At 38.6% G+C, this 15,817-nt stretch overlaps 1 protein-coding gene across 7 annotated transcripts in view; it reads left to right on the top strand.

Annotated features, from left to right (window-relative positions):
• Positions 1-15,817, top strand: part of DMD (dystrophin) — a 1,147,932-nt gene that overhangs the window by 159,084 nt on the left and 973,031 nt on the right. The window contains exon 1 of one of the 7 annotated variants that reach the window (XM_041399748.1): positions 14,245-14,625. The exons of the other annotated variants lie outside the window; for them this stretch is intronic. Coding sequence (XP_041255682.1) covers positions 14,583-14,625 — 43 coding nt within the window. The 5' untranslated portion in view covers positions 14,245-14,582. Of the gene's footprint in view, positions 1-14,244; positions 14,626-15,817 lie in introns of those variants that run through there. 7 annotated transcript variants of the gene reach the window in all.

Here is a 15,817-nt window from a genome sequence, read left to right as displayed (position 1 = left end):
CATTGCAATTAGTATCTTTCAAGCAACTGTGTATGTTTATAACATATCCTGTCATCAGATCATGGGAGTAATCTGGTAATAATGCCCCAGAGGAGACCATCAGGGAAATTTCAGAACTATATTGAGCTCTGAATAAGTCTAGAAATGTTATAGGGGACAGGTGAAGTACTCTCAGAGTAATGCCATCACGCCTTCTCAATGCTTTCTTCTGAAGCAAGAGATTAGTTACTGTGCAATAACTGATAAAGTTGATTATGTCAAGGCATATTTCCTGAATAAGGATTAGACACAGACAATTCAAAGTCTGATCAATGTGGAATTTCCCTTGAAATGAAACGAAGAACTGTCACCACAAGGAGCTCATAATGGTGGCTCATGATTCACATTACCCGTCACCAAGTTGTGTCTGGGCTGATGGCTGTGCTTTAGGAAGCTCTGCACTGGTTTGTGCAGTCTGTCAACCAAGAAGGAGATGTGCTCCCTTAGTGGAATAAGCCCAGGACTACTCTTGTGTATTGTGGCTCTATGGAAGACTTCAGTGGTGCTAAGCTTTCCCTTATTTCTAGAAAAAAAATGAGCTGCTGCCTAGAAGCCCATTCTAGAACTAGGTATAGCAATTATCCTATTTCTGTCAAACTCCCTGTTGCAATTGAACTCCCTGTTCATTTGCAACAGTGGAAGTGGAAAGGGTAAGTGGAAAGGGTAAGTGGAAACTTACCATTTCCTTCCACTCTCCATGTCCATATATCTCCTCTAAAATAATACTAAAGCAATGCAGTTTGCTTATATGTATATTTGTCTTTGTTTATATGTATGTAGATACCCAAATGTAGTTATCTTTTTTTTTTTTTTTTTCTGTTCAGTGTGAATTTTTTTAATCTGTAGGGATGGTTATTTCCAATGTGTGGTAATTTCCTTCTGCTTTCTCACATTCTAATGAAGCTCTGGAGAGGAAGGAATGGCACACAACCTTAAGTAAAGTAGAATATTTTACTATTTCACTACCTCTGGTGATGGATATTGGAAATGAATTAACCTCTTATTCACCCATGCCAGGAATTGAATTCTACAGAGATGTATATGTGTGTGATGCATGTTTGGGACTGCAGACAACTCCAGTTCTCTGTATATCTGCAGATGGGAAGAAAAGCAAAGAAATTAAAATGTTATGTTAATAAACAAGATGTTTTGATATAATGAATGCATAATTAGTAAATATTTCTGAAGTCATATCAGTGAAAACAACCAACAAAACTTGAGAATTGGAAAGGCTGTTATCCTCTTTTGAACCATGAATTCTCTAAAGTAAAGTACAGATTTTTGATTCCTTTCAAGATTTTGGAAATTATAAATTAAGAATTCCTCTGTCTTACACATGTCCCTACTGTTAGTATCTGTCTTTTCTCCTGAATGTAAAAGTATGAATTCAGTGTTTAAAACCTTTTACAGTTTTGTCAGCACTGCATGGGAGTGATGACTATGTAGTTATGCTTTACAGAACTGGATCTTTGTGTTTCATGTAAAGCTGTGGAAAATGTACACTGATTTTGTACCAACTTTTTTTTAAAGACAGTTATCTTTTCTTGTTCATGCTGTGATCAATGATTGCCACTTATTAATACATCCAGTTGCTTAACTTGAAACAAGAAGATGTCTTAGAACAGGAAAAAAAATCCAGAAAGTAAAAACCCCACAGAAGCCTTCTATTGATAGTTATAAAAATGACATACTGTTTTCCCTCTCACAAGTGAAATGAAAAGCTGCCTCCACACTGAGACTTTGAATGCTGATCTTCAGCTGTGAGCATTTTCTCAGATAAATTATAAGCCCTTGAAAGCAGGATATATGTTAAAAAGGTGGAAAGCTCTTTAGTATTTTGTCATGCAAACACTGCTGTACTAAAACATGCAGCACTGTTAAATTCAGAGGTGGTTGTAATGACAAAAGATAAGAATAATACCAGTGATTTAACCTGTGTTGCACTGTTCCCATCAAAGCTTGCCAGCAGCATTTTGCCTGAGAGGCTCTGGGGCAGAGGAAATAAAGAAATTACTGCATTGTGGGTGTGAAAAGAGCTGCTGTAATGCTGTCTGCAGAGTGTTGCTTGGTGCTTGAAGTAGGGCACAGGTAGGAGATGTGTCCAGTTCCTTTTTGCGTTGAGAAATGACTGTGTGCCTGAGGGGACTTTTTTAAGGACACCTGACATCCACACCATTTCTGCTGCTGCCGGGGAGTCATTTCTGCTGGTACCTGGCTCCCAGGGTAGCCAAGTGACATGAACCCTCGGCATCCACATCATGCAGCAGCATCCTGTCCCTTGGCAACTCACAGTGTGAAGAGGTATTTCTTGTTGCTTGTTTTGCACCAGTCACTTGCTGATTTTCTTTCTTGTTTTTTCTCTCTTGTATCCAGCCCTTGTGCTAAAAGAGACAGTGAAAAATTGTTCTCTGTTCATCTTCTCTGAAGACCCATCAGCTTAGTACACCTCAGCTATGTTCAGCTGTAGTCTACTTTTCCCTGTATCTTAAGTTCATACAAAATGTCCTGCTGGGTCAGAACAATAGTGCATCATGCTAAGGATTATTTCTCCTGAAAATGGCAACAGGGGATGATAGGGAAAGCACATGAGCCTGGACACTTTGATATCCATTTTACCACAGCATCTGCAAACACTGTATTAAAAATGCTAAAGGTTACATTCTGGCCACATTCCTTTTTATCATCTGTTTACAGACTTGTTTTCCATCAATTTGTGTAACACTGGTTTAAACCAGATGATAAACATCTGCCTCCATAAACTCCTTGTGCAGCAAAATCCAAAAGTGGGTAGCCCATTAGCTGAAGAAATACTTTCTTTTTGTCTTTTAAACCAGTTGTGCATCATATACCAAGTTGTTGTATTACAAGATTTGGTAAATAATTTCCTTATGCAGCTTGTTCACTCCTTCAGGCTTTTCAAGACTCAGTCCTATCTTCCTTGAGCCTTATCCTCTACAAAGTGAAGCATCCCTGCTCTCTGAGTGTGCTCCAGCCCCTTGATTGTTTCCACTTGCTCTTCTGTAACTCCACAGCATCCTCCTGGAGGCCTGCACTGCACAGCCTTGTGGCATGAGCCCCTCTCAGGCTCCTGTAGCAGCACAGCCAACCCCTCTGATTTGCTCCCAGCACACATGGGGGAAGAGCAGTATTGGGTCAGCTCTTTTTGTCCACTGTTCATTGAGAGGATGATTTTGGAAAACTGTCAGGGATGGTGCCAGGAGTTGTACCTGCCTCAGCCCCTCTCTAGCACGGATTAATGATTAGTCCCTCAGTCTGTAATGCTCCTTTGGTTGGTGTGCATCCCCTGGGCAATCTCTTCCTCCTTCTCAGGTTCAGAGGACTTGGGTGCTCATTCACCCTCCCCTCACCTTACCTTGAAGAATCTTCTGTAGTCATTCTTTACATGGCAGCCATTTCTCCTTAGCTTTCAATAATTTCTGTTGTCCTTACTATTCCTGCTATATCTTTTTAGTGATAGGGGAAGCAAAACAACCCACAGTATTGAAAGTGTGAACACCTGAAGACTTTAAATAATACCATAACGATATTTTGTATGTTGCTCTCTATTTTTGTCATAGTAATGGCCAGCATTTGATTTGCTTTTTGACAGCTTCTAAGATGGAGTTGGTATTTTCATAGACCTTTTATAACTCCAGGATCTTTTTCCTGAGTGGTAATAACTAGGTTGGAGCTCATGCTGAGTACGTAAATTTGAGATTTCTTTTCTTCCCCATATTCTCAATATTGAATTTCATCTGTCTTTTTTATTGCCCAGTTGACACTCTGAGGCTCTTCTGCATCTTTCTGCAGCCAACTTTCTTTTTTATTTCGCTGAATACCTTAGCACTATTAGGAAACTTGAGAGTTCCCTTCTTTTTCTAGATCCATGTAATGATAATGACTGTACCTTATATGTTGACCAGTCCTGGTTCTGATCTGTGATAAGCCTGGTGACATACACATTTGAGAAAGATGAATGCTTTTGGCACTTCTGTGTTTCAATGATTTGTTTGTTTTTGAAAGTGGATCTCTCATCCTTTGACATCTTTGTTTCTCTAAGTTCTTTAATGAGGCAGTACTGAAAATTCTTTAAATTGCATAAACCTGGATTCCCTGTACTGTGTGTGTACTGACTCATTCAAAGAACCCTACCAGACTGATGATGTGTGATTGCCCCTGTAAAGCACATGTCTCTACTAATTCATATCTGTGTCTGGTGATTATATTCTTGTGCAATTTCTGAAAATTAGACTGGTACCATGATTAGACATACTGGGTTTTAGTTCACTAACAGATTTTTAAAGAATGGGCATTGTATTTGGTAGTTTTTACCCAGCTGATGTTAGAGCAGCTTTACATAGTAGCTGAAGTACTTATTGAATTTTCTGATTAATTTTATACTTGAAACATGCATCACCACCATTAAATCATTTTAAGTCTATTTGTACATTTTGGCTTAAAAATATTTATTTTAGTTGTAGTTGCAGGCATTGATGCATCTGCATTCTGGTCAAGCATATCCTTTTGAGAAGTTTTATATGGATATATTTATCAAGCAAGGAAAATAAGTAATTGGAGTGATTAAAGAGTGACAGAATAATTTAGCCTGAAATATTTTTTCTGTTTTTAAACAGGAAAGAAGAAGTCATACTTGTGCTGCATTAAAAGGGAATAAATCAGGTGTTTATGCACAGGCCATTTAAAATATTTCACAGTGGCTGGAACTTCTGGCTGGGGCTGATGGTTTTAACCCAAGATTAATAGAAGACCTGCACCTTTAAAAAGGAGTGAGTATAGGCCAGGCAAATTACCACTAAGAACCTAAAATAATATTGAATAAATTTAGTCATCTGCAGCTGTCATAAAACCTGCAGAGGCTGTGACCAATACTTCATTCTCTGAATCCTTCTGCTGCTGTTGTCCTCCATATGTTGCTCTATCTTCCATGGACTGATAAATTTTAGAGAATTTTAAATTTAGCCCACTTTCTCCAATGTTAATATGTCATTTAGTTGTGCTTATGTAACAAGCATAAGCCAGGACTTATTGCATACAAATAATCTGAGGTGCATTTTACTCTTGTGAAAGTAAATACTTGGGCTGTGTATGTTAGTGGGTCTGCAACAGAAAAGGCTGCAAAATTTTCTGGTTTTCATATTAGTAACCAAGCTGCTCCAGTTCTGATCTAAATTATATTTTTAAACTTATATGAAGTGTTTTTAAGGAAGCAGTTGTTTACCCACAACACACAATCCCTTTGGACTTTTGTCAACACACAGGTCTAATGTGATCAGCATTTGTAACATGCTGCATAAGCAGCACACAGGCTAAAAAAGCCTCTAAACAACCAACCTGTAACTGGTGCATTGAGGAAACTAAATATTTTTTAAGCATTAAGATTTGACATAATTTTTTAGAGAATAGAGTTTTTAGGTTTCAAACTCCTTAGTTGGATCTTCTTTATGTCTTCATAATAAAGTGACTTTGATTGCTGTTGCTTATTTTTAATGGTTCAAAAAAAATTAGTAATTTTCGCCATCATCTGCTCTTTTCCTGTGTTATAAAACATCACTGAATTCAGTAAATTTTACAGATCTTATTGGCATAAGAGTGTATGTCTTCACTGGAATGAGTGTATTCAGTAAGATTAAAATCAGCAGGGAGTGAGGGAGCACCATGTGGTTCAACTTGTATTACTTCAGTCTGTGATTTCTTTCCAGTGCTCAGCTCAGATTCACAGGTAACTTCAGTTGGCAGAGGTTCCATGCCAACAGACAGATTAGTGAGGAGCTGGATGTAGTGATTTCTCAGTCTTCAAAAAAGTCCATGCCTTCAGGTGGCATGTATGTGTGTCTTCAGAAAAGCTATGTGAATTTTAATGTAATGTATGCAGTAGTAATGGCTCTTAAGCATTCCAGTCTGTAATCAGAGTGACTTGGAGCCCTGAACCATCATTTTGATCTCCTTTTCTGTACTACAAGTACTACTTTATTAGCTATGGAACTATTTAGACAAATCTGAAAAAAAAGCACAAGTCACTCTGTACTTACCTCTGAAATAAATTACCTTATTAAGATCTATTTATTTTTAGTGAGATTTTGCCATTTTAATGTTTTGCTGAAGAGTATGTGTAATTTGCCTGGTAAAAACTTATACATTTTCAAGAGTAGGGAATTTTTCATTTTCTTCTCTACTAGATAGGTTAAAATTATGCCTGCTTTCTACCTAAAGGTCAGGCACTACCTAAACTACTTGACAAAGCCTGTTATTTAAACAAAGCACTTCACCAGTGTAATTCATCAGGAAATGAGTATCACATATTTTGTGTGATAATAAGATGGGAAACATTACAGATAGAGAGCCAGGCAATAGATAGATACACCTGTCTTTTGAAAAGACAGAGTACCTGCTGTTGCCAAAATAGAAATGAAGTGTACCTCTTGTATTTACCACTAGATAAAAATATTATAGCAAGAAGCAAAGACTTCAAATGCAGAAAGAAAAGAATTTTTTCAGGTTTTGAATTATTTTTTTCCTTGTATGTCAGAACTAATAATCAAACATTGCTCTAAGGAAATATACTAGCAGATCTTTGGTGTTACTTATCTAATCACATTAAAATATTATGAGCACTGCGCATGTTGAATATCTAATCTCCTTAATCTTATACTGCTGTGGATCTTATGTATTTGATTTTACCTGAGATCCAACAAGTTTCTTTTGGGCCTAATGATTAATCTGGTTCTAGAGATGTACTAGTAGCCCTGCCAGAAAACAAGAAAGAAAAACATGAATGTGATTACATTTAAAAAGGAATTTCCCAATAAAACCAGATTCTTTCATAGGACAATAATCTTGAGCACTTTTTCAAAAATTATGTATGTTTGTACAAAGTCAATTAACTCTTTTTAGTGGAAAAAAAAGTATCCTAGTGATACCATTACTCAGAATTTATTGGCAGTTACATCTAAGGCAGTCTCATCCTGGCTTTGTGCCCTTTTAATCAATGTTGCCCAGTTTGGCAGGGAATTGGTCTGCAGCACTAATTGTATCCAGTATGCCTTTTGCTTTAAGTAAAATGTCATTGGTTTTATTTTCTGTAGGTTTATTTTTACATTCCCTTAGCACATTTTTGTGTTTAGATACCTATTTTTTAATCACAGTTCACTTGCAGCAGCATCATTTTGCAATCATCTTGCCATTTGTAATGTCATCTCTGCAGGCTTGCATTAACTTCAGTTTGCCATCATCTTGATGTACTAACCTGCACATAGACCCGCACAGAAATAATTTAACATTCATCCTAGTGTGTACAGTGATGTTTCATTAAACTTGAGCTAACAGAATTTTGTCATCATAATTTTGCTGTCATAATAGCCCAGTCTTCACAGATTTAATGTGACAGTCTTTTGCCACTGTAACTAAGGCTTTGAGCAGTTGTCATCCAGGGACACTTAGGATGAAATCAGTGTAATTAAAACACAGATCCTTAATAGTCCTGTACTTTAAACAGTTTTTCACCTCTCAAACAATAATTAAGCAGGCTAACAGCACTTGTTTAGCTTGTAAGTGTTGTTTTCTATGTGGGAAAGGGAAACAAAGAGGGGAAATAGGACAATGAGTGATTGGCAGAACGGTTAATAGAATTTAGGTTTCCAGATTGTCACTGTGTATTCCTGTATCCATTGGACTGCTCTCCTTTCAAGCACAATTATTTTGTATGAGATGCATGCAAACTTGAACTCCATATGACTGGTCTTATTATCTAGTCTGTAAATCTTATGTGAGAGAGTTACAGAAATACAGAGATGAAAGGCATTTAGATTTCTTCTGCTGCAAGGGTTGAGATAGATCAAACACACTTTGTTATCCTTGAAAAATTTGTTAAAGTTTTCCTTCCAAGCTTCAGCTTGAAAGGCTTTGATGGTCTCCGTGTGTATATGTTTTCATATGTGTAAATAACTTTCTACTCCCACAATATTCTCCTTATATCAAATCTAAGTTGATTTCACCCTAATTATGTCCATTTCCTTGGCACACATGAAAAAAACTGGGGTGTTGTGATGTCTAGATGCTGAAAGGCAGCAGCTATGTACTTCTTCACCTTTTCCTTCCAGACTAAATATGTAATATTCCCTCAGTCTTTCTCTGCAAAGAAAACTGCCTGTTTGGATATTGTGATTCTAAGTGCTCTCCAATTTATCTGCGGCTTTCATAAAGTGTTGTGTCAAAACTGGACAGAGCTGAGACATTGGCTGGAGCAGAATAAAGCCAGGGGAGGACGTGATGTGGTGTCTGGGATAGTGTAGGCGGCTGGCACTCAAGTTGTGTTTCCCTAAAGAAAACTGTGTTTATGTGAGCAGCCAGCACATTTGCTCTGCAAAGTGACCTTGAGTTGTCTTTGGCAGAGCTGATGCAGCTTCCCTGCAGACCTAGGTGAATTCCCTGTCTCGTACGTATGGATTGTTGACTCTGATTCATAATTACCTCCTATTGATATTCTTTGCAATCAGCTTGACATTTTTTCCTCTGCTCCTTACATATTGTGTTTGCTTTTGTTTTTTAAATACCTGCTTCCCTTCTAGACTAAATTTGTTTTTGTTTGCAGTTGTTTGTTTTCAACCAGAGAAACTTTTCTTAGTAATGACATGTAGGCCTAAACAGTGTTTTCAAACATCCTCCAATTATCGTTCACATTTCTCTGTTTAACTTCTTTCTTCTCACTGATGAGGTTTTATAGTTGTCTTCAACTTTGTGAAATTGGGCCCTCTTAAAAGAAGTATTAAACATGCACACGCATACATTACTATTGCCACTACTTGTCTGTGAGGGCACTTGCTCTCTCTGTGACATACATGTATGTAAACGTGTGTGTGTATAAAAATTGGTCAATATTTCACCATTTGAATGTGATGTAAATAATCAAGTTTTTATCAGCTGCATTTAAGCATTGTAGAATCTGGGATGACTTCCTTGGTGACTTGGAATGCAAGCTTCCCTTGGGTGAGTTGCAATGGCAATAAGAATTGGGTGAATTTCATGTGTTTTGGACCCACCCTGAGAAAATAACTGCACCAAGGAGTTTTCTGCCCAGCTAGGGGATCTCCTCTGCTGCATCTCACTACTGATCTGTGGGCTAAGATTTTCTTCTTGTGGACACTGAGAAGACAGGGACAAGAGGGACAATCTGACATTGGTCTATTGTGGTCCAGACACACAACCAAGGGTGAACCAACAAAACAAAGCCAGAGAAGACACCCCCCCTGCCCAACCAAGGGCAGTTTGCGGCAGGAGTCTCTTTTAGATACTAAGACACTTCCCAGATCACTTTCAGAATCCTTTCTGTAGGTTACATGGGATGCTTGTGGTGATTGGAGTGACTTACATGCCTAAATCTAGAGAAAGAAATACTAGTTAATAAGATGTTCTCTCTTCTGGTCATATCAGCCTCTCTGGAGTGATTAAGACCAACATTTTGTAGACATAAATGAGTAATTCTAATTCCTCTTTATTACTTTGATTCCTGCTTTATATATATCAGTAATTAAAATCTTCTTTCTTTTCTCTTCTTTGTACTCTTAATATTAGTTTTTACATAATTGCTATTCTTTTTTGCACTTTCCTTAGGATGGCTCAGTATATCTTCTGAGTAGTCTGGTCCAGCTGACTCCAGTAAAGACTGATTTAATTTCTGGTGGGGTGAAAATTTCTGAAAGTTGGAGAATTGACAGGGTTTGAGAATAAAGATATACAAAGCACGGACATGCTTTCCTCCTAAATCTGCTTGGGACCTCACACCAAAGACAGATCCACTAGGTGAAAAGGATTGGTTGTTCTTTAGCTGAAGCTTTCCAGAATGGATAGTGATTGTTTTCTGAGAGTTACTTTTTATGGTGAACTAGCAAGAAGAAAGCCCACCCTTCTTTTTGCTAGATGCTCTGAAAAAAAGATTAACCCCTATTCCACAGTAGCCATGACATGAAGGAGAGAGCTTTCCTCAGGAGAACACAAACAGCAGTGAACCAAAATGTTGGTTTGTATGCTAGAGCACGTCTTCAAGCAGAAGGGTTTCATGACATAGAAACAATTTTTTTTTTAATGCACTTTGCAGATGAGAGGGCTTTGTCTTTATCATTGTATTGGCTACTTATTTTCCGACTATAAACTTCTATTAATATATTTTACTTTCAAAGCCAAAAGCTACTATGTCCTTCAGAGATAAGAGCAAGTTTTTTGTCTTGAAGATGTTTTGTCTTTTATTTTCTGCAGATCAAATAAACAAGAAAAAGATCCCCTTTGCAACCTGTACTAAAATCCTCTATGATATATTCCTTTTTGAAGTAAAAATAGGCTAAGAAACAAAAGAGAGAAGTTCTTCAATGGCTGACATTGGAAAGATTTTTTTCTTTTTTTTTCCTTGTCGATTTCACAAGGAAATCAGAAGCTGCCTGTTTACTTCTGTTGTGATAAAGCTGTCGAAGATGATTGTTTTTCCCTCTGATGCTGACATGCAAGGGGTTTGTGTTTGTTTTGTTTTTTTCCATGACAGGAAGTGAATAATAAAAAGAATCAGAGCCAATATACCACCAGGGCAAAAACCCACGCTGCACATTAGTGCTTGAAAGAATCCCATCCCAGTTCTCCCTGTACATCAGTCCCATAGTCCCTGGAGCTCAGCACTTCTTCCCACACAGACAGATGTGATAGATTTGCAAATACTGGCAAGAGCACAGAGACATCTTGTTATGAGCTTAATGGCTGAATCGAGCAACAGGCTTGAACTGCCTCTATTTTTGCTTTACTTTTTTTTTTTTAGGTCAGCGTTGGCAGTGATTTAAAAACAGGGTGGAATAAAGGTTGGAGTGCTTTCTGAAATTATAATCAAAATATCATCTGTCTGTTAGGTTTCTGCTGTAAGCAGTCTCTCTGCCTGATGTTGAGTTGTATTGGCAAACAACATGTGCCACTGGGATGTTTAAAAAGTCATAAGAGGTTTGTAAATCAGTTCTGTGCAGCATGCTACCGATTTGTTATTTTCTTGTTTTATCTGTTAACAGGAAAGGAGATAGATGATACAAATGGCAATATGGCGTGCTTTGCTTTGTTGGGGGTTTGTTAGGTGCTTGTGTCCTAGTAAATTACCGTGAGGTGGTAGATTTGTTACTCTGCGGAGGTTGTTAACCTGAAGTCATTTGATTTATTTATGTTGAATTGGGGACCTCTCCTCCCATATCAATTATGTCAAAAACATAATTTTGCAGTCGTGTTCTCTTTTCTTCCCTGACAGAAAAGTCCTGAATTTTAATGTAGCCCTTTATTATGGTACAGAAGAGTTAGAGAATTGAGAACTTAGTTCCCATGCCCAGTCCATGGGTTGACCATTATCTTCAAGTCCTAACATTCCTTTGGTTTAGCTTACTGAGACAATAAACGTGGCTGCCAAGTTTGGATGTTGAAATCCATTTCTTTTCAATAGTCACTCTGACACACGCTGAACCCAATCCCCTAAATGGTTTCTGAACAGGCAGTTTATTGTTGTCCTCGTCTCCAGATTGCTGCTGGCCTCCTTGGTATTTGCTCCAGCTCTGCATTACTGTCACGCTCATGCCGTTGGAAAGGAGATATTTTCAAGTTTATCAATACTTGGGCTTTGAAAGGACTTCTCAAGCAGGGAAATAAACAGCCTCTGTGTAAAACCTTTGTTAATGGGTGGCTGAAAGTCACCCAAACCATTTCTGTGACGATTTTCTTTCATTTAAGCCATTACTGGTTGTGGAAGAGTAAGGCAACATTAAACTAAAGCTGACAGCAATCACTGAAAAAAATACCCATTTTTATCATTCCAGATTTTCTACATGTTCCAAATTCTCTGTGACTTTGAAGCTTGTTCTTTTCCTTTGCAGCACAGGCTCTGTAGTCTCCGAGCATTGAGGTCAGAGCCTGCAGCATATAGAAGGGAGAATGGGGCAGGTGGTCTCTGACCACCAGCAATTATTGAGTGTACAGTGATTATCTGACATAAAGCTACAGAGAAGCTTTGCCTTGTTCTCTGTTGTTGAAGACAGAGCAAAAAGACCTTACAAAAAAACAAAACCTAGTGTGTCAAAATGCTCCAGGTTATCCATGCAATCTAAGTGCTGGCTAATAGCCACAAAGAGATACATTTTAAACACCTTCAGTAGCCTGGATATTTCTCACTGTTAGGCAGTCACAGCATTCATAGCTGCTGAAAATAGTATTAAGTTTTTAAGAGCCTCTCAATTTCTTTTCAGTCCCCCAAAACTACAATCACCACCACCAAACTGAGAAATCCAAACCCAACCAAAATACCCAGCATATTTGAACACTCACTTTTGTTTTTTACTCTTTTCCAATTGACTGGAGGAACATCAATAGGGAAGAGAAACTGTTTGTGGGCTGAAGGTTTCTGCCTTTCTATGAATGAAGCAGATGTTCACCTAAGGCCACCAGAGTTTTGAACTCTCCCAGTGTAAAGAGAGGAGGCAAATATGGATTTCCTGCATGTGGAGGATTGTTAAATATGTAAGTTATTGCAAATATTGTCACTAGACACTTCTTTGGACTATTTTTTTAGTAGAAAATGCTGAGTAGCGCTGCATTTCTTGCAAAACTTGATCCAAATATGCTCTGCTGGCCTCAAAGCCATTGCCAGAGAGTCTAAATAATCCACATGAATTTTTGTGGATTGCAACTAAAGCTGGTAAAACAGACCACAGGTCTCTGTCGAGATTGGCCTTGCGATCAAATTCAGAAACAGGCATTTATGCTCCTGAAATTCTTAGAGTAAAGGTTTGTCACCTTGAAATGAAGATAAGCCAGGAGGATCACAGTTCTACTATCATATTCCTTCAAGGTAACTTTCACTTATAGTCCTTAAATATGCTACTAGGCCACAGTTACTGACAGCATATGCTATTAAGGGTGACTTTCAGTATTTTAAAACAAAGAAATTGCACAATAAGCATTTCCTTTCCTGGGTTTTCTCAGTCTCCTTCTCCCTCAAATAATCAAAATGCTGCTGCTGTTACAGCGTGCTCTGTTCTGCTTCAGATTATTTTCTACATCAGTTCATGACTTGCAGTTCCTGTGAGCTGCAAATTAATCCTTAGCAGTCTCTTGGAGTGTACTGTACATCCAGGTTCTTCAGTGTATTAATTTGACTATCAGTGTAGAAAATGCCAGTGGCTGTAAGGTTATACTACACACTTCATTTTTGTGTTTATTTTTCTGTATAATGCAGGAAATTACTTATAAATTTATAATCAGCATGACTAGACACATTAAGCTTTAAAACTGAAAAATACCACTTTTCAGGTTTTTAAGGATAGATTTTAAAAAATGGACAGAATAAGAGTGTTTCTTCAAATTACTTTTCAAATTAGACCATTTACATGATTTAATGTGGCCTATCTCTAGAGGCCGTACATACTGTACAAAGTACATATTGTAAAAAGCAGCCTTATAAAAATGTGAGTTTGGGTGAAGGATGCTGCAGTCCTTTTCCCAAGTATTGTGTGGATGTCTGTTTTTCCTTCCCGTGTAAACTAAAGAGGCCTGGCACTGAGTGCAAGGGGAGAGTTTCAGCCCAGGTCCCACCTGTTTGGGATTTGGGAGTGAAGGGATGTTCCCACTGTTAGGAAGAGAAATAGGCAGGCAGCTTGTGTGCACTCCTTCCTCTGCTTCCTCTGCAGCTCCTGGGCTGTGTACAGTGTTAGTACTGCGTGGTTTTGGTGGGAGTGGAAAAGGTCAGTTGTAAGTCAATAGTCCTGGATTTTTTTTCTCCCCTGTTTAAGCAGCTACTGGCTTACTACAACTTGTGTTAACATTTGCACATTTAGTTTGGTGACAACACTGTTTTAGAGTTTGTTTATTTTTCCCCTGCTTGGGAGGGAGGTTGAAATCCCAAAAGTCAGGGAAGTTTGCTGCTTCTCTCCCAAAAAAGGAGGAACCTGGGGATGAGCTGGGGGTCATTTGCTGGGAACGAATCAAATTTGTTTCACAGGGCTCCCTGGGGAACTGTGCAAAGGGAGCATAAATATCTTCACCCCGCTTTGTAGCCCGAATGTTCCTTGGGAAGCTGCAACCCATAATTTAAATCCATTGCACATGCCACCCTGGAAGCAGAGCCTTATACGTCGAGTGCATGGGCTGTCCTATTATGGGAAATCAACTTTGTTTTGAAGGGGAAGCACAGAGAGCATTGCTTCTGCGCAGGTCCTGGAATTTGAAACATTTCGGGGCCTCCAAAGAGCCCTGGCATTAGTTCCCATGCCGGCTGGGTGAAGTGAGGATCCCTGCCTCTCCCTGCCCGAGACTCCCGCGCGGACCCCGCGGGCAGCGGGCGCTGCCGGCATCCCACCCCGGGCACGGCTGCCCGCTCCTCTGTGCGGGGACACAGCTGGCCTTGAGCAGGGACAAGCCCAATCCAGCAAAAGCTACCGGAGCAGAAAAGTTGGGGATATACTTTGCCAAGAAACATTTTGGTGTTGTTTTCTTTTTCCTCTGTTTTGTGGAGAGATTTCATGTCTGCTCACATGCTTTGGTATGAGGAAGTGGAAGATGATTGTAAGTATGAACAGACTGTCATAATTTATCACAATATTCACTTTGACAGAGCAGTGTCGTGCTGCACAGCCCACTAACAGCATGCATTTTTAAATGTTTGTTTTCCAAGTCTAAAGGAGGAGAGCACCTGAGGGGGAAAATAAAGTGATGGTTTTTTTTTTTTTTTTGTCTCTAATAGGGGGCTAATATCCTTTACATTATATATAAAAGAAGTCATCCTGAAACAGTACCCAGCTCTCCTTTGAAGAAAAATAACACATTTCTTTCTGAAGTTCAACAGTTATTAAAGCATGGGGTTAAAAAAGAGAGAATTGAGAGACACACCAATACACTTGAAAAAAAATAGTGTCATTATTCTAATAATTTGGCAACACATCAAAGGAGTAATCAGTTTCTTTGAACTTTAATGGCATATGCAGTTTCATTGCCTAATATTAACTTACAGAGTAAGAGATCTCTTCTCTGGTTGCTGAACTGTCTGGTATCAGCTGAATGAGGGGGTGTCAGTTTAGTTCGGAGTGAGCAGCAGCTGAGCTCTCCCATGCGCTTACCAGAAAAAAAAAAAAAAATCCAGAAAAACCCAGGCATCTTTTCCAGACTTGCACTTGTTTGTTGGTATAAAGCGAACCTCTATGTGCAATATGAAGAAAAACAGAGGATGCCAAGAGCAGGAGACTGAAGAGAGCCAAGAATGAAAGAATGACAGAGAGTTTTAAAATCCATCTACCATGCTCCCAGATGATCTTTCTTCTTCCTCCCCCACCCAGGCTCTCAGAACAGACTGTGCCAGTAAAAAAAGAAGTGTCAGTTTTCTGGACATAATCTGTGGTCTCTGCCCCCTGTTTTGTAATGTATTTTGGCTCTTCTACTTTCAGCTTAGTCCTGTATCTTTATAATAATAGAATTTCTGTTTTTATCTATTTTCTGATCATAAAAGGCAGGGAAATACAGACATGTTGTCATTTATCCCCTTAGCATATAATGGACTGCATGGCCCATGTGATGAAGACAGTCTTAAAATAAGATTAAGTTTTTTTATGTTTGACAGGAAGGAAGCTTAAAACAGAAAATTTCAAGGTGCGGATGTGGTCTTATGCCATATATTCTTTCCTTTTTTGCAAGATGAAGTCAAGCATTATTTTTTTGTGCAATAAATAAAACTTGAATTAGCTATAATTTTCTAGACAGTTTT

The sequence above is a fragment of the Onychostruthus taczanowskii genome, unplaced genomic scaffold (genome assembly GCF_017590055.1).
Source record: "Onychostruthus taczanowskii isolate IOZ18803 unplaced genomic scaffold, ASM1759005v1 scaffold17, whole genome shotgun sequence".
Lineage (NCBI taxonomy): Eukaryota > Metazoa > Chordata > Aves > Passeriformes > Passeridae > Onychostruthus > Onychostruthus taczanowskii.
This window is presented reverse-complemented; position numbering and strand designations above follow the sequence as displayed.